At 41.5% G+C, this 27,897-nt stretch overlaps 1 protein-coding gene across 1 annotated transcript; it reads right to left on the reverse strand.

The window, feature by feature from the left end:
* On the reverse strand, positions 1-27,105 carry LOC311428770 (ubiquitin carboxyl-terminal hydrolase 17-like protein 6). Its single transcript, XM_084540060.1, has 24 exons — positions 26,939-27,105; positions 25,230-25,434; positions 23,924-24,083; positions 23,477-23,590; positions 23,232-23,380; positions 22,147-22,289; positions 21,041-21,087; positions 19,889-20,042; positions 14,258-14,349; positions 12,429-12,666; positions 11,490-11,690; positions 10,791-10,901; positions 10,529-10,631; positions 10,257-10,324; positions 10,030-10,100; positions 9,416-9,498; positions 8,386-8,497; positions 7,868-8,008; positions 7,573-7,673; positions 6,968-7,109; positions 6,006-6,287; positions 5,119-5,207; positions 2,673-2,984; positions 1-736 (listed from the first exon to the last, which is right to left on the reverse strand). Exons 10-23 carry the CDS (start codon positions 12,655-12,657, stop codon positions 2,765-2,767), a joined length of 1,953 nt encoding a protein of 650 aa, XP_084396186.1. The 5' UTR covers positions 12,658-12,666; positions 14,258-14,349; positions 19,889-20,042; positions 21,041-21,087; positions 22,147-22,289; positions 23,232-23,380; positions 23,477-23,590; positions 23,924-24,083; positions 25,230-25,434; positions 26,939-27,105; the 3' UTR covers positions 1-736; positions 2,673-2,764.
* Between the last annotated feature and the right edge of the window lie 792 nt (positions 27,106-27,897).

A 27,897-nucleotide genomic window follows, 5' to 3' on the forward strand; every position in this document is an offset into this window, starting at 1 on the left:
TTGCTGGTTAGAACTGTTAACATTTATTGTTTTATGTTATATGATAATAATATTATTAGTGTGGTTTCAAGGGTTAATGAAACGCGGGAAAAGCAATCCCGTTTTGTTGCTTTTGGGAACCTTGTGGTGGGCAGAGCATGTGCAGAAGAAGAGGGAGACAGTCGAAGCCGCTCCTGCAGTCTGGAACAAAAGGTTGCTAATGGTGATGGGGAAACCGTGAGCCTTTCACCCACAAGGACCGCCACAAAGAGAATTCTAATATGAAGCGGGGATAGGATATCCATATGTATAGGCGTACTTGGGTTTCTTGTAAATATGTAACAGCAATGTCCTCTATATATTTGGAAAGTTTGACAGTTGGGTGCGCATGGTGGTAGAGCATAGACTCCCCACGCACCCAGCGCTGTTTACTTGCCTTTTATAAATATTCTTTTATGTTACTAAATTCAGAGGGAGTTGAGACTTCATTTATAACATGATGAGGTTGCATCGTCGGTTGTGAAGGTAAAAGGCAGTCAGTTTTGACTGTAAAAGGCAGTCGGTTTTGACGGTAAGAAGACGTTGGGATTGACGGTAAGAAATTGTAAGAAGTTGTTGGGTTTTTGATGGTAAGAAGTCATAAGACGTTGTTGGGTTTGACGGTAAGAAGTTGTTGCGTTTCGATGGTAAAAAGGTTGTCGGATTTGATGGTAGGTTTAGTCTGAGTATTGAAGGCTTCCAGCAGTAAGCTCTGCATCTGAAAGACAAAGGGAAGAAATGTCATTCCCTGCTGTGATAGTCTACATGGAACTGTCTGGCTCACTGGTTTTCTTTCCAAAGAGAGAAGTCACAACCCTGTACACGGATTGATCTGCTCTCTGACTACAGGGCTGAACTGACTGGAGAAGGCGGCTTCCAAAGCCCTCCCATTAAACGGACTACATTTGAATTCTATGCTAAAATTGGTGAGCTGTACAGAATAGTAGGACAAAGCTACCTGCTTTGATAGCAAATGGTTGCCCTTAGGTAAGTTACAGTCATTTGAAGGTTTGACTGGACGGCATCCTTGGTTTACTAGTGATCAAAGCTGACCAAATCCTAGCCACAGAACAGAAGCGTTCAGAAACTTGCTAGAGAGAACACTTAGGAATGCAGGAATTTAACTGCTTTAATGCTGCTCTTTCTCTCACGTATCTGCAATTTCCTTAAATCACAAATTGTCACTAGCTATCCTTGTTCATTTATTCAAAGGAACATGATTCCGGTTGAAAAGGCACTCTAACAAGTCCTCCGTTGCTCCTAGTCTGTCCCTAGCTTCTTTGAGAGCTTCAATACAGTAGAAAATTAAAAATAATAAACTAGCAAATAATTAACATGTGGAAGTGGTCGTTTTTCAGATTAGATTCCACCATTCAGAAAATCCTGCTTAAGAGACATTTTTTCTTTGCTTTGAAAGACTGACCTTCCCCAAAAGGAAACTAATTAGTATCTTTAGGCTTGACGAAATACTTGAATTCCTCAATTTAACAGAATTGCTTTGCACAGCCCTCCTATCCTGCTTACCTTGCAAGCAGTGTATCCAAGTGGGGTGGGTACTGCTGTATTTATCAACGAACATCTCTTTCACGTATATAGCCCAGGGATCCCCATGCCCCGCGCTTGTGTAATGCATGCAAGACGTTTACTTTCTTCCTCTACTTTGGACTGGTTTAGAAAGAACGAGTTCGCCATCTGCTGGCCAGAGAATTCACTGAAGCCCGAAGAGCAGTAGAGCAGAGGCATTTTCTTCTGTGCTCTTCCTGATTTTTCAGCTAGAAGAGATACTTCCAGTCCAGTACAATCAGGATTCTTTTGACATTAGTATCGTAAAAAGTCCATTTTTGCAACACTGGAAATTGAAAGACCTCCGTTCAGTCCCTAATTTTGTTCTTGATAATGGGACAGATTGCATGAATGTTGGCAAGAATGTGTGAACAACCAGCCTCCCCTCCATGTCGTATTTTAAGATGACAACTTCTGGTGCTCCCTGTCTCAGAAAAGAAAAATGCTTGGAAACAATTGCACTCGCTCTTAAGCTTGAAGAAGCTTGTCAGTGCCAGAATCTACTGACTCTGGCAATTTACTTCATCATCCAAACTGGGCAAAAGATATGAAAACCTCTTCCAAGATTTTACTTCTCCAAACATTACGTAAAAGGCATTCAGCTGTACAGCAAGAAGCTGAAATAGCTGCAGGTAGTATGTTATTCACATGAATTATTCAGGCAGGTTTTTTTTTAGGAAGGCTGCGATTCATTAGAACATTACTAGCCTGTAAGCCTCATGGCATCACCTTCCATCTTGACTGCTAAACCTCCTTGCTGCCTACTATCTTCTTTGCCAAGATACAGCTGTCCACATTTACTTTTCCTACTTGGCTGGACTGAATTTAAGAAGGGAGCTTGCAACTCTTCCTCTTGTTTGCCACTTCATCATCAAACCAGATGAAAACCATTTGCCTTTAACCTCTTTATTTCAGGCCTTCTTTCCTAGTGGTCATTCAAAACTGGGAAAAAAATAGTCTACCAAGTCGGGGGTTTTTTTGATTTGATAATAAATCTGCAGACTGTTAAGTCATCAAGCACTTCAAGACTGTTTGAAATAGTCTCGAGATTAATATAAAAGGAATTCCTCAAACACGCTGCGGCCGCTTACCTTTAGTATAGTTGTTGGATGTGATGGAGCTGTATTTCTTGCTTTCGCCTGCACTGGAAGTCTTCCCTTCCTTGTAAGGTTGTTTACTGCTCTCACTTCTGCATTACTGACATGAAGAGCCATCTGGAGGATGGCATTCTTCCTTCTTCTCCCGCGTTATCTTCTGGAAACGAGGATCTAAGTGTTCCAAGGAGCCTTTCGCTTTCCTGGTGTTTCTCCTTTTTCTTCTTTTTCTTCTCCTTTTTCTTCTTTTTCTTACGCTTGCGATTGGCATTGTCAAAGTGAAGCGCACAGAAACACAGATCATGAAGTCTGAAAGAAACATGCAAGTTAAAAAGGGAAAAAAAGATGTGGCACTTGTTGCCTATATGAAACTTGATTTATTTTACCACAGGTGATGATTTGCAGCATGCCAGCTATTTTGTGGTGCTTTGTGCACACGCAACTTACTTTAGATGCAGCAAACTTAAGCCATCAGATTGAAGGACCATAGGTCCTGGTTTGTACACAGATCATTAACAATGGCTAGCTCTGGAATACGTGCAAGCAGAAAAAATCTTTTAACCTAATCTGGAATGGTGTACGGATGTGATTCGAACTATGTGGTCCAAAGCTAGTGCTCTGACACAATTCAGCAAGAGCTTTCCTGTCTTCACTGATCAACCTAACAACATGATCCCCAGCCAGCTGATGCTATCTAAATAACTTAGAAACTACCAGGAAAAAAAAAAAAAAAAAAAGGAAGACATGAGAAGCACCCAGAAAAGAATTAGGATAAAAAATGCGGAGTATGCTGGAATCCTTGCTTACTTGGAATCCTTCTCTCCATCTTTATCCTTAGACTTCTTTTTCTTCCAGAACTTGTGATATTTTTGCATTTTTTTCACCACCTAAAAGCTCCTTTTCTATCTTTCTGTCTTTCCTTTCTATTTCACTTTCACTACCTTCTGCACGGGTATATTTTCTTTTTCTGTTTCCTTCTGTTTCATTTTTCTGGCGACAGTTCTCCAAATGAGCTGACACAGGTGGAAGCGCATGTCTTTCACGAGAATGTCTTCCGGAATGTTGCTGAGGTACCGAGCAACGATGCAAGTCTGCTCGGGGTGTGCTAAAGCGACGTACATCTTCCTCTCTCAAGAGGGAACCGTGAGGCCATCCGCTTTTGTAACGATAATGCTTATGTGACCTGCTGTAGTAAGTTGCAGTCGATCTGTCAAAGGCTGCATCGCCGTGAGAGAACTTTCTCTCTCTACTGTCTCCTGTCGCATGAGGTGAATAGTAATCATTGTAATAGCTACATCTTTCCCATCTCCGTGCTTCGTCTCGATAGTATCTTTCTCTGCTCCAACTTCTTTCCCCTTTGGATCGGTAGTACCTATTGCTACTTTGTTCTGATCTTCCTCCGCTGCCAGATCTGTACTTTGAATATTTGACTGCTCTTCTGCCATTCTCAGGGCTGTTTCTTTCACGAGGGAAAGATCTGTACCTGCTTCCCTCCCAGTACTCCTGCTTGTGACTCTTTTGCTCAACAAATTCCACGCTCTGAGAACACCTCCTCTTGCTGGAAGGACCTGCTTTTTGACTCTCCTTCTCTTCACTAGGAGCATGTTCCCTCTTGCTTCGGTAATGCTCTTTCTCAGTGGTTTTAGTCTTGTCCTTTGTATCTTGGCGTCTATCTGCAATAGCTAAGGAGGAAAGGTTTTTAGAGCTACATTCAGTGTCACACTTGAGAGAGGAAGTTTGCCGCAATTTCTCACCAGGCTCACAAGACTCTTTGCCGGACAAAACGGTTTCTTTTGAAATGAGGTCACGTTCTTTTGATCTTCTTGGTTTCTTCTTGTCTCCACGGTCATCACATTGGTACTGGGCGAGGTATTCATCATTCCCAGGAGATTTCAGAGGTTCCGCAACACTGCATAAAATAAAAACCCATTTCTCACTTCTGCTGAAGGACGTGAATATTAAGAGTAAAACCTTCCAAAGGCAAACAAACAAACAAAAACCTCCAGACTACAGGAACGCTCGCAAAGATATGCCATTTAGAAACCTCTCCTGTGATTAGGACACCTTCTTCAGCTCCCAGAGAAAGTGTTTTTTCCCCTCTTGCTTCTGAAGCCATTGCACTAAAAAAGCAAACGCATCTGTCTCCTTCCACCTGCTGCTCTGAGAAAAAAGGCATAGGGGCGAGCGGGGAACAGCCAATGTTTCTCCAGACAGTGGAGAAAAACGGAAAAACATTCTATAAAGGAACACAAGTTCTCCTTGAGGCACCAACCTGCATCAGAGTGATATGCTCAGTGCTGATCATTAGTTCTGTTCGTGACACTGGACACACAGTATGGAATTGTACTAATTTAAATCCTTCCATTAAGTACTATTAGTAGACAGATAAAACTGTAACGAACTTCCATAAAGTCTTTTCTTAATAAGACTGTGCTCATTTTACCTCATTTCCTCTGACAAGCTGTTCAGCTGGCTGGCTGTGAGGGACTCCGTGATGACTTCTCGATTGACTGAAGGCATAGCTCCAGGCATCTGCAATTAAAACGCACAAGTCAGCAGACAAAAAAATACTATTTGTAGTAGTACTGAGGACTAGTCTTGTCAGAATGTCTCCATTAAATGGTAAGCAAGACCGCTGTGAGTTGTATGCGTTATCTACACTTCAAAGATAACCCCAACTCACCCCCCAAAATCTACTTTATGAAATTAGGAATTTTTATCTCAGCTGAGCTTAAGTTGACAAGTTCTAATGTAAGCTCAGGTCTGCAAATTCTAATGGGATAATACCACAAAGTCTTACGATCACATTTGTGCTGTGTTTTCTCAGTATTTCACCTGAATTAGGAACACAATAAACACTTCCGGATACATCGTAGGTGAGAAATTCTCGATGGAGCAAATCTATGTTTCAAGCAATCCATTTGTTTTAGAAAAGAACATCTCAGAAGGTTTAACATGTTCAACTCGGCAAGTGGAATCATCAAGTTTCAGTCCGTTTTCTTTAGATTCATTAACTAACCTAATAGCACCATTTAGTGAATCTGTTTTTGGCAGCTCATGCTGGGATCTTCCTTTGTCAGCATTCTGACAGGAAGAGTTGGAATGCTGCAATGTACGGACTACCTTTCCAACCAAAATTCCATTAGAGGACATTGCATTGCAATTCCTTTGAAATAAGCCCTTTGACTCCTCCTCAGATTTTCCTGAAGATTCTGCACCATAAGGGACTGTGTTATCAGAGCTGAGTTTAGGATTTTCATTCACTGTTGGCTCCACAAAAATTTCATCAGAAACTTTTTTGTTTGTTTGCATTTGCTTCATTTGCATTACCGAATTTGTAATTGTGGATGAAGGAACAGCCTGGTAGAGATCTTCATCCTCCACAGCACTGCTAAGACAGTCAGGCTGTGACACAGTCTGACGAGCAGGCAATTTATTGTGAATACTGATGGTGATCTTCTGTTTTCTTGACGTATCAGTCATTGAAGGCCTGGTAATTGCCTGGTTTTGAACACAGGCCATTGGTGGTGCTGAAGATGGCCTTTTTAGGGTGACACCAGTGGTCTTTGCGTCCTCTTTTATGGATCCATTTCCATTTAAACGGCTTGAATTCTGTATTTAAAAAGAAGAAATTGCAAGATGGATTAACGCAAACACTGCATGTAACATTTTGAAACACAAAACTCTCCTACTGAGTGTTTCTACAAATGGTCTTAACACCTAAAAAGAAAAACACACTGCCCTTTAAGGATAAATGCAAGTCCAATAAGCGTATTCAATTCCTGCTTTTGGTTTACTGCAGATTGGTATCAAATTAACATCATCTTTGAAAACCAGCCAAGCAACTTAACATTACCTGCTGCTATTCCCAAATATATTTATTTTCCCCTTTAAACATACCCTGAAAAGCCTGAAATAATTGTTCTGGTGCTCAGGAATAAGACAATTAGTTTTTCCTGTCTTAGCTAAAGTGACGAGGATAGGAAAAACAAGTCCTCTTTTAAATGATTTGAGGATTAGTACACTCTGCTTAAATTGTCAAAGAGCGTAGCTCTCTGTGCTTTAGAAAGCTGTCTTGGAGGTATAAAGTAATGGAGTCGCATGGCTGCACAATTTAGCAGTAAACACTGTTTGAGTGACTCTGGCTGTAGCATGAGGGCTGTGAAGAAAGCTGCAGCGTGGGAAGGAAAACAAAACTAAGATGCCGAAAACCAAACCAAAAACCCCACACCAAACCCCAAACCCACTAGCAGTTTGGTGCCGTTATCTGCCCTCCCACTTCCCTGAATTACCTTAATCATATGAGGAAGAAGTCGTGGTCCCATAAATCCAGCCTGCTTACTATTAGTCCCCTGCTGACCAGGAGGGAATAAACAGGGATAAGATGGAGCTGGCAAGTAAAACGCACGTTCTCCAAGTGTCAAATCATAGCGCCTTCAGAAAAGAGCAGTGATTGTAGTTTAGTTTTTCTTTCAGCCTACTCTTGGATTAAATCCCATCCTATCATTTTAGAGGAACAGCTCATACGATATGGAAGCCTTCTCTACAGAAGGCTTCGCCAAGACTACAGACTGAAAAGTAGAGAACAGTCTTCCTACTAAGACTATCACTTGCACAGCAATAATTCATTCTTACACCACAGATGACCTTCATTTCTCTCCTTCTCTAAATTAGCCAGCTACAGATAACACATAGATAGCAATTTACACAAGTGCTGCAGTTTAAGGCCAAGCAACAAAAGATAATAAACGACACAGAGAATTTCAGGTTAGACAGAACTGAATTAGACAAATAATAATCTTCTCCCCGGATAGCAAGAAAAACACTTGCAAAACATAAAAATATCAATAACGGGAAAGTAAATCTCTTCTGAACACATTTTAAGATTTGTTATTACCTGATATAAAAAAGTATGTAAGCTTGCTGACCAAGAACTCTTTTAATGTCAGTACGCACTACTTTAGCATCATTCATCTGATACCAAAGTCCATTACCAGCCTGCAAATAAAGACAACGATTTCTTTAGGTGAATTGCACGTTTTCCAATTGAAATCACGGATAGGAACAAAATACACACATGTCCAATAAAAATATAATGAAATCTTTTTCCCTAGAAACAGTAGCTGCTAGTCATGCTTTAATTGGTTTGCCAGCACAACCTTTACCCTGTTAGAAATGCTGTTGACTTCTACCTTTACATAGCATATATAGTGTCCTGAGTGACAGTTGACACCGTGATGTACCAGCACCGCGTATAAGGCATAGAGCAGTGGTTCTCCCATTGACTGCGACATGTAGGCTCTCAGGTCCAAATACTCCGGATATTTCACCTCCTAAAGAGACACCAAGAAGATAGAAAAATTATCCCAGAGTACTTCGTGGACTAGCCAGAGAAAAACACTTCCAAAAAACACAGACTAGAATTTATTTCTAGAATATATTTCTAGAATATATTTCTTGATTCACTACAAATAAGTCTTCCCATAAACAATGGTTAAGACTAGAAGTTGCAGAGAACTGTTTCCTGATGAATCAGCCTTCTCAGAGGAAAGCATATGCTTCTTGTCAAGCGGGAACTTTATTGATATTAAGAGAAAGAATAAGCCATAGTCGTTAGTCTACAATTATTGTCTGAAAATATTAACAACTTTCAGCTTTGGGGGATGTCCCATTACACAATGATATAGTTGCATTACAGTGGTAAATATACCTTGTTGATCTTTCCACCTGTGAAATCTGCAAATCTTTTCAGTGATATTGTGAGAACCTGGGAAGAACGGTGTATGGTAAATCTCTTGGACGCAGGAACCATCTTTTTACACCTTAAAAACAAGCAGAGATAAGTGTTTGAAGGCATCTTCTTTTTTCGCCCCCAAAACAAACTCCTTTTAATGTCTCACGCATGCCTATGCTATTTGAATGATATTTACTTGCATAATAGGTTGGTCTTTTTTCTTTTCATAAACCCATGCACTGCGTGTCAGGTTTGTTAATACAGAGAAGAAGGTCAATTTTCCCAACAACTCAGAGCATAGCGGGAACAGGAATCTCTCACGAAAGGGTATTACCAGGTTGGATGGCAAGGTACCATTTCTTGGTCTACAAAAGTGGCTATTTGAACTCCAATCCTGGATACATTCTTTCAGCTTTCAAGGGAAATACAAATACTGAAAGCGGAACGAGAGAGCCTTGGTCCCCAGGACTAGAAATTGCAAATAATCTCCAACATAGGTCGACTATCAACATCAAAAATACAACAGAAGCACATGGTCATTCTACAGGAGGGAGACATTTAACAGTAGGAAGTCTTCATGTACTGAGCTTGTCTGGAAAGACACTGAAACCATCTGCCATCCTTTGAAACAAAATAGTTCAGTTTGACACATTGCCCGCTCCAAGGTAGGACCTACGGCGTAAGCAGTGAAAATTAGCCACTAGCCCAGAGAACAACGGAAACTGGGCAGTTTACATCAAGAAAAGTACTGTCGAGAGCTAATAAATAGAAAGAACAAAAGCACCTCTTTTTGAATTCTGATGGCAAAATACAAGCCAGAGAATTGCAAACCCATAGGGAATGCCTATGAACAAGACTTCCCCCCTCCAAAGAAACAAAAATCCAAGTCTTTTATAAACTTCCACAAAACTTGTAAGTAGATCCAAAGTTTAGAGGTAGTCCAACAGAGTCATGCAACATAGAAAACTGACATCTAGGATTAAGACCTAATCCGTCAAAATCTTACTCGCTACATTTATAGCAATTCTCTCCATCCAGCTCTTCAGGTTTCACAAAGAGTCCCAGAGCTCTGCTAACAGACGAAACCGTCTAGAGCAGCGAGAAAGAAGAGCGTAAAGTCACCGTAATTCAAAATTCCAGAGACACACTAGTAGTTTATAAGAGAATCTTACTAACATACTCAAGCGATCTACTAGGAGCACTGTGAAGAAGGAGGCAGAAAGAGCATGCTCAGCATTGACCTCACCTGGAAGGCATTTGACTTTGGAACAAATACTTTTCCAGTAGCCTAGACAGCATCTATAGTGTGCTTTGTCATCAATACTGGGGACAAATTCATCAGTCTAACAATTAGATGTATATTGAGGTAGAACAACAAAGAAGTATGACAGCATTATCATTTTTGCAGAAAGAGAATTCCTTCCCCTTAAACCCAATGCAAATGTGGAGACTATTTACATGGGTTCCACAGAAGGACAAAGTCCAATCCACTTCCTTAGCACCACCAAGCTCTTACGTTTTAACATTATATGTGGTTTGGTTTTTTAAGTTAAACAAGTTTAATTTAGAAAGTTATGCATGTACTTAAACATCATGAATTATATTTAGAAAACATCTTACCTTTATATCCAAAGTGATATCAAGAAATGCCTCATACGTATCCGAAACTGCTTTGCAATTCAAGCACTTCACTGGAAGCAAAATATAAATGCTTAACATTATGTGAAGGAGACTAACTGTCCAAATTCAAGTTGTTGACAGATACTACTTTAGACAAACTACAGACTGCTTTACTACCGACAAAAGACACAGATCAGTTCTAAGGACAGGAATATTTTTTCAAGTACCTCTCGATCTTAGAAATCCTCCAAATATTTGATGAATGATGGTGGTAGCTTGAGAAGATCTGTCCAATCTGGAAATAAATTATAATCAGACCTCAGAAGATTTAAGGCACAGAGTTAACTCTTCAAAGAGTTTGATGAAAACCAAGGATGATGTAGACTTTCGTTGCTGATAGTAAATAAGGCACTAAAAAGTGCTAGAGATCATTTCTGAGAGTAAATAAAGGACTAGAAGGTGCTAGAGAATGTATGAAAGTGAACTTGTTTATGCTTATTCGGTGCTTCCGTTCAAGCACGCTTCCTGCATAGCATCAACAGTATAGCGCAAGAACTCGTGTGCGTCTTCTTGACTGCCAAAACGGAAATGTTGTCCTATTCCTAAATAAGAAGATGATAGTATTGACCCCATTTAAAAATGAAATCATTCTTGTATTTCTAGAATCTCTCTTCATTTGAGTGTTAAAACCACTTAGACACATCAAATAATTATTTGAAGATTACAAGCTATCGAAAAGAAACACATCTGAAGCCACTTACGACTGAGATTACTGATAACATGCGTAGGCTCGATGGCATCAACAGTGCAATGCAGGGCCTGGTTAATGTGAGTCTCCATCGTGCACATCATGCAAAAATCTTGTTCACGACCTGAAGAGTGAAAGAACAAAGCATCCCAGTCCAGCGAAATATCCATAACTACAAACATCTAAGTACAATTTAAACTATAGATACAATATCCACTCTCCTTGCTACATTCTATTCTCCCAAGATGCCAATGTCCCAACAGTCTTGTAACATTTCATTTCACACAACTTGACAGAAGAAAAATATCCACTAAGCCTGTATTCAAATGCATTTTGTGATGAGAAATCTAAAAGACTACTGCAAAGTCGCAGTTGTAAAGGCTGACAGGAATGTGAACTCCACAGGCTGCAAAATGTATTACTCTCCAAAATTACTACTAAATGCATTACTGTCCAATGCACTTCATTATTCCCATGAAGCAATAAATGATCCTTTAATAAACAAACAAACAAACAAACAAATAACTAAATAAATAAAACATGGTGCATTAATTGCACTCCATATGCTATTCGGAGCCCACTGCTAATACGGTGCTCAAAGCCAGCTTCTACAGGTAAAATCAGGCAAATAAGCTTATCTCACAGAATCACTGCTGTTCTTTCACCTTCAGAGCTATCCAACAGATTCAAAATACTGTTAGAAAGTACTCACATGACTGGCTGTGCTCAAGAGAAAGCATGTAATTGGCAAGTGGGGGTGTGTAGGTCAAACACTGTAGGGTAGCATTAAGAAAACATGTGTTGCCAAGATTGTATAGGCCAACTCCAACACTTTGTGTTTCTCGCCAATCCATACAAATCTTCTCAGGTGGAAAAAGAATGCTCTGTGGTGGAGCAATTCCATCATTAACGACTGCAAGAAAGTTAAATTTAAAAAGAGATTTTGTTTGTTTGTTTCTAAGAAAGGTATTTAAAAAAATACTATTCTGCAGGAGCACCTAGAGGAGCTAGCTACAATCCAAACCAGAAAAACTTATTGCAGACAGCTTTAATACCACCAAATTCAAATTGGCTGGTCAACACAATGTTTTGGGGAAAAAAAAACAAACAACTTTAGTCAACCATTTTAATTTTTCTAAGGCAAGGCTAACTGCCATTCTGTTTGTAGCACCTAATGCCAAGTTCCTCTCCATCTATAATCTTTAACCTGATTAACTCAACTACTGTTTTTTTCCTTATTATAACTTAAACCACAAACTTAGACTTGAAATTATATGGTAAAAACGTAAAAACTAGGAACTAGGAATGACGGTACCCCTACAGATACCAGGTTTTTTCCTGAGCAATGTTATCATTCAAAAAACCTGTGAAGAATGGAAGCTGTGAATAGCAACCATCAAACACTTTTCTTTGCAAAACAGAAAAGACATGGAGGAATCTGTGCATTACAAAAAGCTCCCCACATTTCTCTGTTGACTGTAAATATATCAAAATTAATTTCTGTAACATCAGTCACTTCAGTTGCCTTAGGGGATTCGCTTTTGAAGTCTTTGTTCACAGTAGTCCCCTTCTCTATCAGTGCAACAAGTAAGAACTGCATTTTCTACTTTTGCTTTGAAGAAAATGGAGGCAGGATAAAACGCACACTTACTTAGATCTCTTGGGGCAAAAGCCTTAGATTTTTCAGATGATCTACAGTAAATAGCACCTCCACGTCCTTGGGCCACAGAGACTTGGCTTGAATCTTCTGCAGGCACTATCCGGCCCCAGTTGGTGGTGCGTGACATCAGTATTTTAGGACTTGGTTTCTTGGATTTGCCAGACCGCCTTGAAGAGGGCTTTTTAGGCTTTGAAGATTTGGGCTTCTTAGCTACGGTCATTGTTCACATCTGCAACAGAGACAGAAGTTCTGGTTGACGTAAGAATATCAAGAAGCATTCCAAGAAGAAAAGAGTAGCAGAAGTCCTGTCACTTAATCTCAAAGAAACAGCCTTAAGAACTAAATCGCTGGTATGAATGATTTAAAAAGAATCCCCAAACTAAACACACAAAGTGAAAATTTCCATCTAAACTCTATCAGTATTACTTCTAGCTTCTGCAGAACTAGTGGCTGATGCCATTTCTTTCCCTTCCGTAGGATTTTAATCCATTACAACTCTGGAGTCTTTTTAATATAAAAATGTAGAAGACATTCTCTGAGGGGAATCAGTTATTTATTGATTTCCGGAGTTGCGCAATTATCTGTTAATTAGTACCTATGATCTAATAGATAATTGTTGCAATTATCTATTGCTGGCATGAGTAACGGAACACTATTACTTCACTGCCTGCGTTTTTCTGTTTCGTCTGCACAAAGGTACCCAGAACTCACTGCTACTTTTCTTCTGTCTTTCCAGGGCTCGCCCTCTACCTCACTGTCTACTGCACCAGTCATGAGGGGTTCGTTGTGATTCTATAATGAGCCTAGCTTTTAAATACACCTTTCATGGGCGTCACTTGGTGATAGCAAGTTAATTTGTGAGGGCTCCTCAGTCTACATCATGTGGTCGCTTTTTCCAGGTGAAAAAGCGGAGCCGTAAGTGGCAGTACACTAAAGCCCTGGCATGTTGAGATCCAAGAGGAGAGATGTTTGGCCCTCCTTTTCACTCCTGGGAACCATATACCTCAAAACCCACAGAGGATGGGCTATATCTCAGAGAAATCTTGGGAAAGGAGAGCATGAAGAGCATGTTTGCAAATTTATTTCTCCCTGGGCTTCTTCTGCTTCTCCAAGAAAGACGAGTTTGAATATAACTTTGGCAGCAGTACTTCTGGTGTTTTACTCCTACCACATTTAAAACTCCTACGACAAACTGAAAAAAGCAGCTCTTTCCGTTCTACTTTGTAAAGTTGCACGTTTTCCTCATGCAAAACAACAGGGGAATGTAAGCTAGAAACGGAAATGCTGAATGTAAAACAAAACAAAACAAACCTCAGCCCTCCAGGACAAAAGCCAATAACTGCTACAAAGTCCTTTTTAAAATGCTGATTAGGTTTCAAGGTGATACCGCTTTAAATAAGCATAGCTGTGTGTCCATAGGCAGAAGCTGAATAATGACAGGATGAACTTCTGTACTTCATGTTTTGTTACTGTTTTACTGTAGCACACAGGGACTTGTTACCTTTAGGGAAACCACTAACCTCATGGAGGGTTTAAAACATAAGCTAGTTTGTTATACCAAAATGACGGAGAGAACAAAGCATAAAGTGCTTTCAGATTTCTAGCACGCCTTGATTGCTATCCATTAAACTTCAGACACGTTAAACAAAACACAGTAAATAAGAAAACTCCTAGTCCCACAGCTGGCAAATTGTGTGCAGAGGTTGTAATTAGAACTTTTTTTGCCTTGACGTTTTACATTTAAAATTGATTTTAAATCCATTCTATACACACTTTCCATTCCTGAAAAAACAATACGCAAACCTGACAAATGCATTTACATGAGAAATGAAGTCGTCCTTGTCCGATTGGAAGACTAAGGTGACAGCTCCTGGGCTCAGGGATAAGCTCTGATCTTCACCAGTGACAGCTCCTTTTTTAGGATTGAAAGGGAAAATGTTTCAGCAACACATTGAAAACATACTTAAGGGACAAGAAACAAAATCAAGACTGCAGTGAGAAGGAGAACAGAAAAACAATACTGGGGAGAAAGGGAAGGGAAGGGAAGGGAAGGGAAGGGAAGGGAAGGGAAGGGAAGGGAAGGGAAGGGAAGGGAAGGGAAGGGAAGGGAAGGGAAGGGAAGGGAAGGGAAGGGAAGGGAAGGGAAGGGAAGGGAAGGGAAGGGAAGGGAAGGGAAGGGAAGGGAAGGGAAGGGAAGGGAAGGGAAGGGAAGGGAAGGGAAGGGAAGGGAAGGGAAGGGAAGGGAAGACCTTGATCTTTATACTGACCAATGAGATAAGCCTTACACATTTTTAAGTTTATTTTTGACAACTGATTGAGGTGTTACCAGGTATTAAGTACGATTCAAGAGCAAATATTAACACTAGAAAGAAGAAATCCGATCCACCACCACTTTTTCAAAATACATCCATTTCTCATTTGGAGATGACGTCTCTCTGACAAGGTAGTAGAAAAACTGTAAATACCGATAGAGCTTCCTCTCCCGATGTTCCATATACATACCGATGCTGTTCCTACACCTACGCTCTGAGCATAAATTTATGTTGACATGAGTATCGGGTGTTACTCCTCTCTTTGTTTGCCTTGAGAGACACACCTCTTGTCCATTGAAAAGTAAATTCAAGATTCCAGATCAGTTAAGACAGTTGCTATCCCCCCATTCAGAGTTCTGCAGCAGCACTCTTCAGATGTGTTTAGCAGTCTCTTTAGAAAATGTTATCACTTAGGACCTGCTTCTCAGTAGGTCCATGTTTGGCCTCCGCTTAGCAGAGAGTCAATCCCAGCTTAAGCTTTCGTACAAGAGCCCCTTCACGAAACGGAGTTGAACCCTGACATAACTGAGTTGAACCTTTAACCTTGAAGCTTCCTTAAAGAAGAAAGCAGCACCCAGGCCAGGAAATAGAAATTAATCGTCACTTTACCCTGAAACACAGTGGGCTATTCTGTGCTGGCAGGATTGCTGCCGGGCTGGCCGACGAGGCGGCGGGCAGCTCCCCGGGGCCACAGGGCCTGGCACAGGGAGCCGCCGGGGGTCTCCAAGGTCCGGGAACAGCGGCAACAGCGGCAACAGCAGGGACAGAGGGGACAGCAGCGACAGCAGCAGCCACCTCAGCCGGGGCCGTCTCCACAACCGCCACAACGGCCTCGGAACGCCGCCAAACTCCGAGCTCCAGCGTGACGCCTTGTGAACCTGGCCGCGCTGCTCATGGCTAAAACCAGAGCGTTTCCTCCGGCGTGTGTTTACTGTCGGTGCCGGATCGGCCCTCACCCCGAGCTCTCCCTGCCGGGAGGGCTTTGGGGTTGGGGTTTCCCTCCCACCGCCGCCGCGGGCAGGCCCCGCGTGCAAGGGGTCCGCACTGGGGAGCAGCATCTCACCCACGGCGAGAGCCTGAGGGCGCGACACGAAAAAGCCCCGACACAAAAAAGCCCCGACATGCGGCCGAGGCGGCGGGGAGACGGCTCTGAGGGAGCTGCCACTTCGCCCCGCCGTCCTCCCCTCCCGGGCCGCCCCGCCGAGCCCCGTGCGCCTCAGGTGCTGCGCTGAGGGGGTGGCTGGCTACTGAGACAGCTGCCCAGGGCACTGCTCATGGCACCGAGCCTGACGGAGGTCAACAAGTGTTGAACAATGCTCTCAGACATTGGGTCTCACTTTGGGGTGGTTCCTGTGTGGAGCCACGAGTTGGACTTGGTGATTATTGGGAGTCCTTTCCACCTTGGGATGTTCTCTGATTCTAGGTCAGCAATCCAGTAGCTGATGAGAAGTGTGGAGTCATTCAAAGGGAAGAGAGAACACAACACTTCTCATTTGCAGAAGCGGCTATTTGTTAACCAAAACGATGATTCTTTTGCTTCTAGAGCAACTAACAGCAGGGATCCGCTTTACAATAGAGGGAAAAGAGTCATTGGCGTGTCATGTGAAGTAAGCTTCAAATCCCAGAGGATGATTTTGTTGGAACTTTATTCAGCTGAAAACACGGAAGCCTTGCTTCTGCTTGTGTTAGTTACAGATCCAGTTTACTTTGGTTGGGAGGGAAGGCATTCCAGGCTAATGTGCTGTACCTGTTCCTTCAGCTCATTGTCCATAAACGGAGGAGCAAACGAAATCAGTTTAATCTCCATTAAATGCAGCAGACAAAGCGGAGTAGAGGGTGATCTAGCACTTAATTTTTCCTGTAAGCAGGAAACCCAGAACTCAACAACAGTTTTCAAATCTTGTCCTGCAGTAAATGACCAGCTGAGTGAAGCTTGCATTTAGAGGATGTGCTCCTATAGTAGATGGAAATAGCTCTTCCCCTTCACAAGTGCAACTGAGTGGTGGACTGGCAGCTATGTGGTTAACTAGTTGTGCCAAAGGGGTTGTGTTGAATGCACAGAAAAATATGCAGGTCCCAACAGTAAAGGGTTGTCTGTAGGCATGACATTGAGTACAGATGTTGTCCGCAGGTTCGTGCAGAGTGCACCACGCCAATAAGCACCCAGAGTCGGAATGCACACAAAGGTCTTTTAATTATATAATTACTTATAGAACTCTGCAGAGTCAGGTACTTGGCCATCTTTCGCAAAGCAAGCACACCTCTGACTGGAATCGTCATCATTTATACACAGGAAACTTGTGAAAACTCTCTCTTTGGCTCCTTTGGATTGGTTATTACAGCTCACCTAACTTATCTCCACTGAGCTTGTGCATTACAGAGGAATACCGGGGGGGAGGGGGAACAGGAGAGGGGACACACACACCGAATCCCACATTAGCATAGATTAGCATTTTGACAGGTGTGATTTTTAATGTGCTAATGACCCTTAATGAGAAAAAGGTTACTATAGGTCAGTCTGGAGCTGGTGTTCTCCTTCCTGTTTTTTCCCTTTTAGCCCTTCTCTTCCTTGCTTCTGCTAGCTCAAGGCTACCTGTCTCTCTCCTTCTTTATTTTCTCAGCTAGAAGACTGCACAAGCTACAGGCCTCCCTATTTGCTTCAACATTTCCTTGTTTTTTTTTTTTTTTTTTTTTTTTCCCAGCTCTGGGACGACACAGGTGTGGTTTGATATTTGCCAGTATAGCTAAAACTCACGCCAGTCTGCTCACGCACAATAAGTAGTAAGATTTAAGGACTGGTTTCATCAGCTTCTTCCTTACTAACATCCTTCTTATGTTTTAGATATGCTGTAGTTAAATCAACACTAAGTTACTACTTGTGGAGTAATTGCCTTAAGCGACTAGGCATCATAAGCACACCTCCATTCCAAAAGCACCCCGCCTCCAAGGTGCAACCACCCCTCACTGAGCACGCCCTCAGAATTTCTCACAGTCTGTACCTTTAAACGCAAGTGAGATCATTTCTACCAAGCACAACCAAGATATGCACGACTAGAGTCACTCAAGCTCCACCTTAAAGATAGAAAATAATACCAATTGGTTTAAGAGAAAGGGGATGTTAGGGAAGATACTATCAGGAAGGATTCCTTCTGACATCACTCGACAGGCTGAGCCTCTTACTCCCCCACCCCCACTCCATTGGGACGCCGTGGGGTAAGATCTGAACGCTTGCTTATACCAGGTGTCTCTGTGGAATCTTAGAAATCTCTAGAGTTTTGATGCTTTTTAATGTCTTAATACCTAGGCTGTGTGCCTGTGCATTTCATGCATGCTAGCTTGCTTTTGCAGACAGTGAATTTATCACTGACAATCCAAAGAACCTGTGTACCTGTCGCCGTAAGAAATTGCACTTAATTGCATTCTTCCTAGCTGTGAGAGTTCTCCTTGAACGCGACTAGAGCGAGGCCGTACTGCGTTGTTGGTGAATCCGTGACCGTGATAGTTCAGCACCCTGAATCCGACGGGACCCATGACGGTCAATTGGCTACACCCCTTAACGCGACACTACTAGAGGAAGAAGATGACAGGGCTTGCATGCACTGCATTAGGCTTTGCATGTGAAAACACCCCCAAATAATTTCACGTGCATTTAACGTTTTTAAAGGGAAAAAAACAGGAAGGTGTAGTCTCTCTGTAAGCTACAGCCCTACATAGTTAAGGCATCAGCATTCATTCCTTTGCTTGATAGCAAAGTATGAACATACAGAAGAGTTAAATATTTTCTTTGCATTCTTAAAGGCGATTTTTCAGACTTGGGCTTCAGTTGTTGGAGTTGAAGAGATCAGTAGACATCCTTACTTTTACGTTAAGACCAAAATCTTTATCTAAGATTGTGTTATCTAACGCAACTAAACTCCCACCCCCATGGTTTTTTTGTAACTTCGGAACGATCTTGCTGCAGTCCTACTCCGATGGTCTTTCAGTAACATGCAGACTGCCGTGGCAGATTCTGTTACAGTGCTTTTCTATTGACAGTGTGCATAACACTCAAGGTAAAGCCCCTCATTTCGCAGTGGGGACATAAAGTGTTTCTTTGGACCCTGCTGCTTCTGTTAGTACTCATTTTTTCACAAACTTGTTGAACCTGAGCCGTGCCTACTGAGCCAACGAATGCTTTGATGACACAGTATTTGTTCAAAGCAGTTTTGCTTCTTGGAGCTACAGAAGCAGCTCTGGCTACGTGATAGGGAATTGTGCTGCATTGGCAAAACCAGACTTAGCTACAGACTTACAACACTTGCTAACTCGATCTATTTCAAATCTCATTTTAACTTTAAAGGACAATCAGTTTTGTGGCTCCTGTCTTACTAATTTGCCTTGTTTTGCATGGAAGGGCAGCCTGTGAATGTTTTGCTTTATTGCATGCTTCAAAAAAAAAAGGCTGAGGAAGAGACTGGAGGAACCTTTTCTATTCTATGGACTTTCCACCGAGAGTGTGGAATTGCAGGCTACTTGGATGAATGTTCGAATATGAGTAAGGGAGCAGACCTCAGCCAAAGGAGGTGGAATCCTTGCTTAATAGTAAGTATCAGTGTGGGGACATCTTTGCTTAACGGGAGCCATTTAAACTCTTCATAGAAACAAAATAAGCTGGACATCTTATGCTTGGAAAGCAGTATGGTTACACAGCTGCTAACATAATGACTTGAGTCTTCTGCTCTGCAACTTCAGGTTTTGTTTTCAAGCAGTGCATACATCAGTTTAAGCTTTGGACAAGGATATTTGCAATGCAAATAGTGATAAACCAGAATCAGCGGTGCTGACGAGTGTAATGGTGAAATGCAGCAAATCAAGTATTCCTGGAGAAATGTGAGATTACAAAACTAGTAAGCCATGAAGCACTTTTGTTGTTGTTGTTGTTTTTTAAATCAATTCTTATATGCTGAAATAGCACCTTCAAGAAAATCTGTTTATCTAGCCAGGTAACGGTGTCTCCCTGTAAACATGAAGGAAATGCCAGGAGCAGCCATAACTCTTTGCTGTCAAAATAAAGAGCAAGTCGAGGCCAACATCATGCCATAGTGCAAAGGCTTGCTAAGAAAGATCATTCTAAGAGGTCTGCAAGAAAAGATGACTTACTTTGTCATAAGTTTGTCAAATAGAATGGATGAGTTAGTAGTCGAGTACTGACTGTGTCCGACTCTACAGCTGCGGCACAGCTCCAAGTCCCTGTTTTCTCCGTGGACTCGTCTCACAGTTTTTGCACCAGCTCTGCTCCTCAATGTTCTGGTGACTGAAACGCAGAAACAAAGGATTTTGAAACAGTGAAGATGGGATTCTCCTTATTTCACCGTTGCTCTTGTAAAATGTAAACAGACAAACAAAAAAGGCACCCTGAAGTGGATTGATTTTTCTTTACATTTCAGATCAGAAGTTGTTGTCACAACCACTGCATTCCACTTCTTTATCGCTCTGCACGTTTAAACTGTCTACTTAAAACTGGGACCTGTAGGGAAATTTTTAAAGAGACTGAAAGCTAGCCAGACAAAAACAAACGTGCAACTTTTGTTCCATGCAGGAGGGAAATCTACTCCAGTTATTTCTGTCTTGGAAAAGTGAGAACAATCAACACCTTTCTCTAAGGTGTTTTCACTCCATTCATGTCAAACTGTATCTAACAGTGCTCAAAACAAACACTAGGACATTGCAAGCCTCTTCCTAAGAGGTGTATGTTTGATTACTCTGTTTATGCATGCAGCACTTCCATTTCCTGCATTAGGATCTAACAGCTCAAGGAGGGAAGAATCGTTTCAAGAGAAACACCCAAACACCACATAACTCAAACTCGTGCTTTTTAGAAAAAAGCCTGCCCATTGTTTACCATACAGCACCCTTTGGCACAGGTTTGTTGCTTGCACTGTCATTAAAAGAGACAAGAGGACAAGGGGAAGGGAAGAGCTACACCACTGTGCTGGTAGGATCACAGCTAAGGTTTACTTTTGTGCTTGCCAGCTATAAAACTAAGTTTGAACTTATCAAGTATCGATTTACTTTGCACAATTAGAACAGTTTGCTTTGTGCCTACCAAGCTGCAATTCACACTGCTCCCTCCCCAAGGAATTCATAAAATCTCCTATTTGCACCTACCTCTCTTCACAGAAAAGTCACTGAGGAGTGAATTCAGATGACTACAGAAGGCTTTGGGGCCAAATGAAAGCCATGGAGTGACCAAGTGCCATCCTCTTCAGTAACCAGCGTAAATAGGTATCCCGGGGACTTACAGCCACTTACCTGTGTTATATTCTTTTTTTCGTTCCAATTTTGGCTTTCTCAACTGCCTACATTAAGAAAGAGGACAGGGCAGAGAAGGGAGAAAAGACTTGTTGTATTAGACCCATCAAGGATGGGAAATTTCACCATGTTTACAAGCCAGTGCTCCATGGTATACAAAGAGAAGCCTGTAGGCCTCACGCAGGATCCACATCCCAAGTCTGTTGCGTGCCATATACACGCGGTTCTGTATGTACCCACATTTCCTAGCTTGCTCGTGTTGAATTCTCAAAATTATGAGCAATAGCACCCAAGTGGAAAAGATACATGTCCTGGTTTCAGTTAGGACAGAGTTAGTTCTCCTCCTAGTAGCGGGTAGGTTGCTATGTTTTGGCTTAGAATGTGTGAAAGGATGTTTAGAAGAGTGCTGATACCACCCCGATGTTTCAATTGCTGCAGAGCAGTACTTACAACAAGCCAAGGACCTTTCGGTGTCTCACTGTCCTACTGGCGATCAGAATCGGCGCACAGCAACAGCTGCGAGGGGACAGACTCAGGATGGCCGACCCCAACTGGCCAAAGAATTCTATGCCTTATGGCAACACGCTGCACCATGGATAGGGCGGGGCAGCCGGGCTGCTAGGGGTTACGCTGGGCACTGGTCAGCGGGTAGTGAGCAACTGCATTGTACATCACTTGTTTTGTACACATTACTAGTAGCAGTACTATCATCATCATCATCATCATCATTATTATTTTCCTGTCTTAATAAACTGTCTTTATCTCAACTCGTGGGCTTCACTTTCCCATTTCTCTCCCCCGTTCCAGAGAGGGAGGTGGGAGGGTTGCAGAAGGGCTGTGTGGTGTTTAGCTGCCGGCCGGGCTAAACCACAAGAACACCTCAAAGGGGTTGGGAAAAAAAAAAAACAGGTTTTTTTAGAAAAGCGGGAGACTTTCACTGAGAAGAGGGACTCTAGTTTTAAGGTACTGGTACGCCATCAGCATGCTCCCAGGCCTCTGCTGATTTTAGCCGGAGGTTTATCAGGCCACAACTCACTGCACATGCTTTCTCTCTTGCTTTTCAATCTACAAATCGAACAGAGATTGAACATATAGAAATACAGTACCTTGAAAAGCATCTTCTCTTGACATTTCCCCTCAGTATCGCCATACTTTCTTCAAAGCTGGAGACTGAACACCGCAGGATGCTTTTGCTCATTGATCTTAAACGGTGTCCGTTGAAACATTCAATACTGGGAGAAGAATAATCCTAGGGAAAGAAGGAAACAAGAATATATTTATGTGAACCACGTAGATTCAGATAAAGAAATTCTGCCTCACGCAAGTTTAATTGACCCTCCTGACTTGGTAGTGGGGCAACTAATGGCAGGCAGACACTGAAACGCTGCTGTGCTCAAGAAAAACCTGGAGAGAAAAAAAAAAAAAAAAAAAAAAAAAAAGCTTTCAAAACTAAAGCTTCCCTCTCCCCACCATTTTCTTGTGGATAACTTAAGCTTAATATCCTTGGCAAAAAGATATTGCAGCAAAACCTTTCACATAAACTTAGTGTTTCGTGAAAAACAACAACAAAAACTTTAAATTCAATTGGAATTTTTTTCAATAAATTCAATTGGAATTTAAATTCAAAACTTTAAATTCAATTGAATTTAAATTAAAAAAACTAAACTAATTAATTTAAATTAAAAAAAAATAAATTCAATTGACTGTTCAGAGGAACAGTCAAGCTTGACATTATACATCCTAGAATTAAAATCTAGTTTGAGTTTTTCTCCCATCTCCAGACCTTGCTAAAGATGCTTATTAGGAGCTCTGTCAAAAAAAGTGTAAGGCTTGTTATATCAAAGCTTTGAACCCTTCTTACTGCCCTTGACCTTCTTCACATTGCTGCTCCTACAAGGGTGAGTACTATCATTTTTAGTACGGGAGGGAAGCTGTGATATCCTTGAGTGGGGGGTCGTTCTGTTTACAAAATGAAGTTCCAGTAAGAGTACATCAAATGAACCAACTTTCTTTGAACTTTAATTCATCACTATATTGAATGAATGACCTCTGGATTTCTCTCTCCCATTTGGAAGTCAATTTGAAAACAAAATACCTCTGCCATAAAGAGCCAGGCATCAGAGACACCTGTTGCGCCTCAAGAACAGAGAAGGTATGAACGACAAGAGCAGCTGAATAAAATGCAACTTGCCATTAGAAATGGGTGTACTGGCATCTACAGGTGCCGCTGGCACCTCCTCATTTTCATTACTCTCTTCATCTGGTTTCTCGTCTTCAGTAGCAGGGTTCTGCTGTGGTGACTTGGAGCTGTCGCATGGAGCCACGCTGCAGAGGTGTGACCTTGCAAGAAAGAATAGATACCAAAGATCTTCGTCGTGCATTTTTAGTTACAAATGCAGAGACAAGTCTTCAAATCCTTAGCGTTAAAGCACGTACCTCTTTTCTCACGAGATTCTTTAATTTGTTCACAAAGTCGTCCAAACTCTGTATCCGTTTCGTTCCTCACCATTGAATATGCAGTGTCTTGCAAAACATAGGCGCTGTGACGATCTGAAATTTTACACACTTTAACTGAATGTTGTCTACCAACCAATGAAACTGTTTTGATCACAGAAAAAAATTGCTTTCTTCATAGGTTGGTTCCGAAAGGTTCTCTCAGTGAATATTTTCAGCATAACATCGACGTTAATTAAAACAAAAGCACTAGTTCCTTGGGAACACTTATATCACAATTCCATGCCCAAGTAGCAAAATGATAAAATATTTACAGTCTGGACGTCCAAAATCATCTAATCCATCCGAAGTCTATTGTCCGCACACAGCATTTCTCCATCTATACGTTTGACAGATTTTTTAAACTAGGGCTAAAAAGCACATCTTCACCTGTAGATCTTTGATCCGGGTAGTACTCTAAGGCATTGTTACAGATTAGATTGATGTCCTTCAGCTAGTCTCCTGCAGCGAGGTACTGGCACGAGTCAATTTGAGTCAGAACTGTTGAAAGATCCATCGGCTCTTTAATCCTTGTGGCATAGTCAGGTACCTGCAGATCAAATACAAGCATTCAGAGGTTTTCATAACCTTGCACACTGTCTACTAAAATTATTCTGAAAACTTTAAATAAACGACTTCCTAAAAACCCTGAACATTTGCGATGCATCAGAAGACGCTGAAATTAACCAGTTTGCTTCTCAAAAATGGAAGGGCTCTTTCATTTTTCATTAGAGCGGCTAGGAGAGGACAACAAGAAGTAGGGAGGTCAGAAGCATGTGCATGGTAGAGAAGAAACACTGAGGGTGGGAGATTCATTTCACTTTGCTTCAGAAAATCACAACAGTGAAAGCTGAGCAAGCCATCCGGCATTCTCTTCGTTGTCGACATTGAGGAAAAGGTGCATGAATTGCACCTGTGAAGTACCTATTGCAGGCATCTACTTTAGAATGAGATAACTGGGCCCTGAGGTGCTCATTTCTTCCCTCAGACCAGAAGAGGAGACTAATGACCAGTTCAGATGAGGACATATGTATCTGTCTAGATTTTTCACAGCTCAAGAACCTAGGAGAAAAGGGGAAGAAAAGCCAGTGGATGCCCACAAGAAGAGGACTTTGCTGATCCGCAGGTATATTCAAGTTACATCTGTCTTTGAAATATACGCCCCTAGTTTAGGCTTATCTCATAAATTAAGGAGAAAAAGGCATCTAAGCAGCCAATTGGAGGAAAAAGAAAACACACTGCACTTATGGTTGATTCCTATTGAGGAGTTCCAGATGAAACAGAGAACAGGATCTCAAAACTTATTTTTACAAACTGCTGCTCTTATTCCTGTTCCCACAGGAACTGACAGTCCAATAAAGGGCTTCAGACTTCATTAAAGTAGTCCTGTAAATACTGTTTGTAATTATAAGGAAAGATCTCTGTGCTTTTCAGTGCTGTGACACGCCTACATATCAAAGCCTTTTCACGAGCAAACTGTGTTGGCATTTGGACTGGCTTTTTAGAATGAAACCAGGGCTTTCAGCGAATAATCCCATAAGAGACATTTGAGAGTCAGCAGAAGTAAAAGCACTGCCTCTGCTTCTTGCAAAATCCTTACAGTGCAGCCCTAAAAACAAAGTTGAACCTCACCCAAAACGCTGAGAAATACGAACACTGAGAAGTTACAGACACACACAGATCAGCACTACTTTACCTTCTGTGGGTCAACGGGCTTTGCAAATTCCCTGAAATGTCTGTCAGTGGCAAGTCTGTGAGTAACGTCCCTCAAGAAAATTCTAAGGTCACGCAAGGTATCCTCCTCTTCCTCCTCCAACATCCCTACTTTTGTGGGGATCACTCTTGTGGCTTCTGAGGCTCAGCTGGTGGTGCTACAGGCACGACTTCCAATGTCCAATCAACTTCAATTCATCAGGAAAAATTAGCCAATTTACAGTACTCAAATACAAGCATATGACAAATTACTGACAGAAAATGACCACCAAAGCAAAGCCCAAAGAGCTAGTAACTTCGATAGGAAAGTTTTAGATGTACTTCTCATATCCTCCTCACCTCTTTTCTTTACAGGAGGCTTAGCCACTTCATTTAGAATTAGGTCCTCAAAAAAAGATGCTCTCTCTGCCCTACCAGGCAACTCAATATTGCACACTTCTCCAAATTCCTTATTAAATAATTTTTGGATCTAAAGCAGAAGGACGAGAGACATTTCAGATTTAAGGCCACAAAAAACTCATCTTCTATTCCAAAAAGACGAGTACCTTTTCAAATTAATAATAACCTGAAGAACACAAACTGAAAAAAGTTATCTTCCTGGCCTTAAAACGCTACATTTTCACAGGCTGGCACGGCAAATTCAAATATCACCTTTAAGAATCACCTATAGAATTAATGCTCGGTGAAGGGATTGTACGCTACACTGATAAAGTAATGGCTTTCACCACATCCAACAGCGCCTCCTTTGTATTTACTTGCCTTGCTGCAGCCTTTACTTAGAACCTTTATGGCTATAGAGGGAAGAGAAAGGCTTCAGCAGACAAGTGAGGGCTTTTTGCTGAGTTTTTATTTCTCTCCCAAAAGGTGTCTGAAGTAGCTAGTACCTCTACGTCTTCCTCCATTTTCAAGTTCTAGTATTAAAAGGTAGGTAAGGAATTTCACTACTTATTTTAGAAGGAATTTACAGCCTGTACAAAAACTTCTGTGGGAACTCAAGCACTTTCAAAGCAGTTGATAATAAACACGTCTAGGTAAGACCCGTTCTCTTCCCCCAATGACTGAGACCAAATCATCAGAATGACAACAGCGTGGTCCTGTTTTGGGCACCTTCCCTTAATGTAAACTCTCAGAAGTCAATGAAGTTCTGCACCTACTTTTACTACACTTTATTTAGGACTACAACTAGAATTCGATTCCAAAGTTACTTTAGCAGAAATTGGAACTCAGCTTTCCAGCTTGGAAAGCTTTGGCCTATATGAAGAAAGAAACTGATTTATTTATTTTTTTTTTTAATCAAAGTGTTTCAATTCTCTACTAAATTGCATTATTAGCAGTTTACCCAACATAGCATGGAATGGCAGACTGTCAGAAGAAATCTCTTCAGTAAGAACATCCTCTTGTCATTTCAAGCACTTCATATTCTTGACTGAACCACTTTGTAGCCACCAGAATTCTTGTATTAATTTATTATTTGCATGTGTGAGAAGGGGGTGAAAGTCACTTGCTTGATTCAGAAAAAACCTGAAGCAGATGCTTTCACAGTATTCTTTTTCTCTAAGCAAATTTTAAGTGATTTGTTAGGGTGCCTGAGTAATAACAGCATGCATTTAAGAAAGCACAGCATTTTGATGCTGAAAGCATATATAAATTACAAGACACTGAAGAAATAGTAAGAAAAGTATTGACAAATACCTCTTCTGGGAGATCTGAGTGACGTACATCAGACGTAGCAAGCAGCAAAACTGGCGAAAATGCTGGAATGTTACGTAGTAGAGTTAGAAAAGTAAGTTTCAAGGCAGGTCCAGCGTTGTCCCACCATAAATGGATATCTGGGACATAAATTGTGCTTGGTGCTGTCTTCTGAGCATTTCGGATCAGCTAGTGAAAAGGAAAGCTTGGGTAAGAAAACTAAAACACGTACAAGAACCTCTTAATACATAGCTACATAGCCATCTGACTGCCCCATGAAATGAAACTGCGTGAACAGAGTGGCAAGCATCCTTTCACATAAGGAATTTCTCTGTGCACCCTTTCAGATTATCAGTATTCGGAGAACTCTAGTCAGAAGATGGGAAGGATATATTCAGGCAGTGGCTAGACACCGTAACTATATGGCCACAGCCACAATCATCGCATAACAAAGAAAGGAAATGTCCCTCTTAAGGGACACATCAGTATTCAGTCGTGTAACATGTCTGTCCTTACTTGTATGGCTCTCAAATGTTTCCACTAAAGGTAAAAATATTTTAAGGTAGTGATGCCAAACAAGAAAATGGATTTCCTGCCTAAAAGTAAAAACACCAAATCTGTTCATTTTTTCTAGTTAAAACCACATCACCGTGCAAATGAAGTGTTTTCTGAATGTTAATGCTTTTATTGCACATACTGCAACAGCACAAGTTGTGTATGTCCGTGCGAAAACAAAATAAACAGAAGCCCCAAACCTTGGTTGCCTTACTAATATAATTTAGAAGAAGCCTACAAAAAGTAGCCGACATGCAGTCTGATACAGAGCCATCTACTGGGAGCACACAGTCTTAGGAGGCAATGAGAACTACTTTCTGGATCCCAGTGACATGAGCAGCATTTCTTTCCACAAAGAGATGTTTATTAGCAACACCGCCCAGCTTCCTGAGCTGCTAGCAACAGCC

The sequence above is a fragment of the Aythya ferina genome (genome assembly GCF_964211825.1).
Source record: "Aythya ferina genome assembly, contig: HAP1_SCAFFOLD_136, whole genome shotgun sequence".
NCBI classification, from domain to species: Eukaryota; Metazoa; Chordata; class Aves; order Anseriformes; family Anatidae; genus Aythya; species Aythya ferina.

What these genes read in the sequence shown, in the direction of transcription:
- LOC311428770 (XM_084540060.1), bottom strand. Translation starts at nt 12,657, where the DNA reads ATGACCGTAGCTAAGAAGCCCAAATCTTCAAAGCCTAAAAAGCCCTCT. An exon ending in TTTTGCCCCAAGAGATCTAA is followed by an intron (nt 11,691 to 12,428) that starts GTAAGTGTGCGT and finishes ACTTTCTTGCAG; the next exon opens with TCGTTAATGATGGAATTGCT. An exon ending in ATATCACTTTGGATATAAAG is followed by an intron (nt 9,499 to 10,029) that starts GTAAGATGTTTT and finishes TCGCTGCTCTAG; the next exon opens with ACGGTTTCGTCTGTTAGCAG.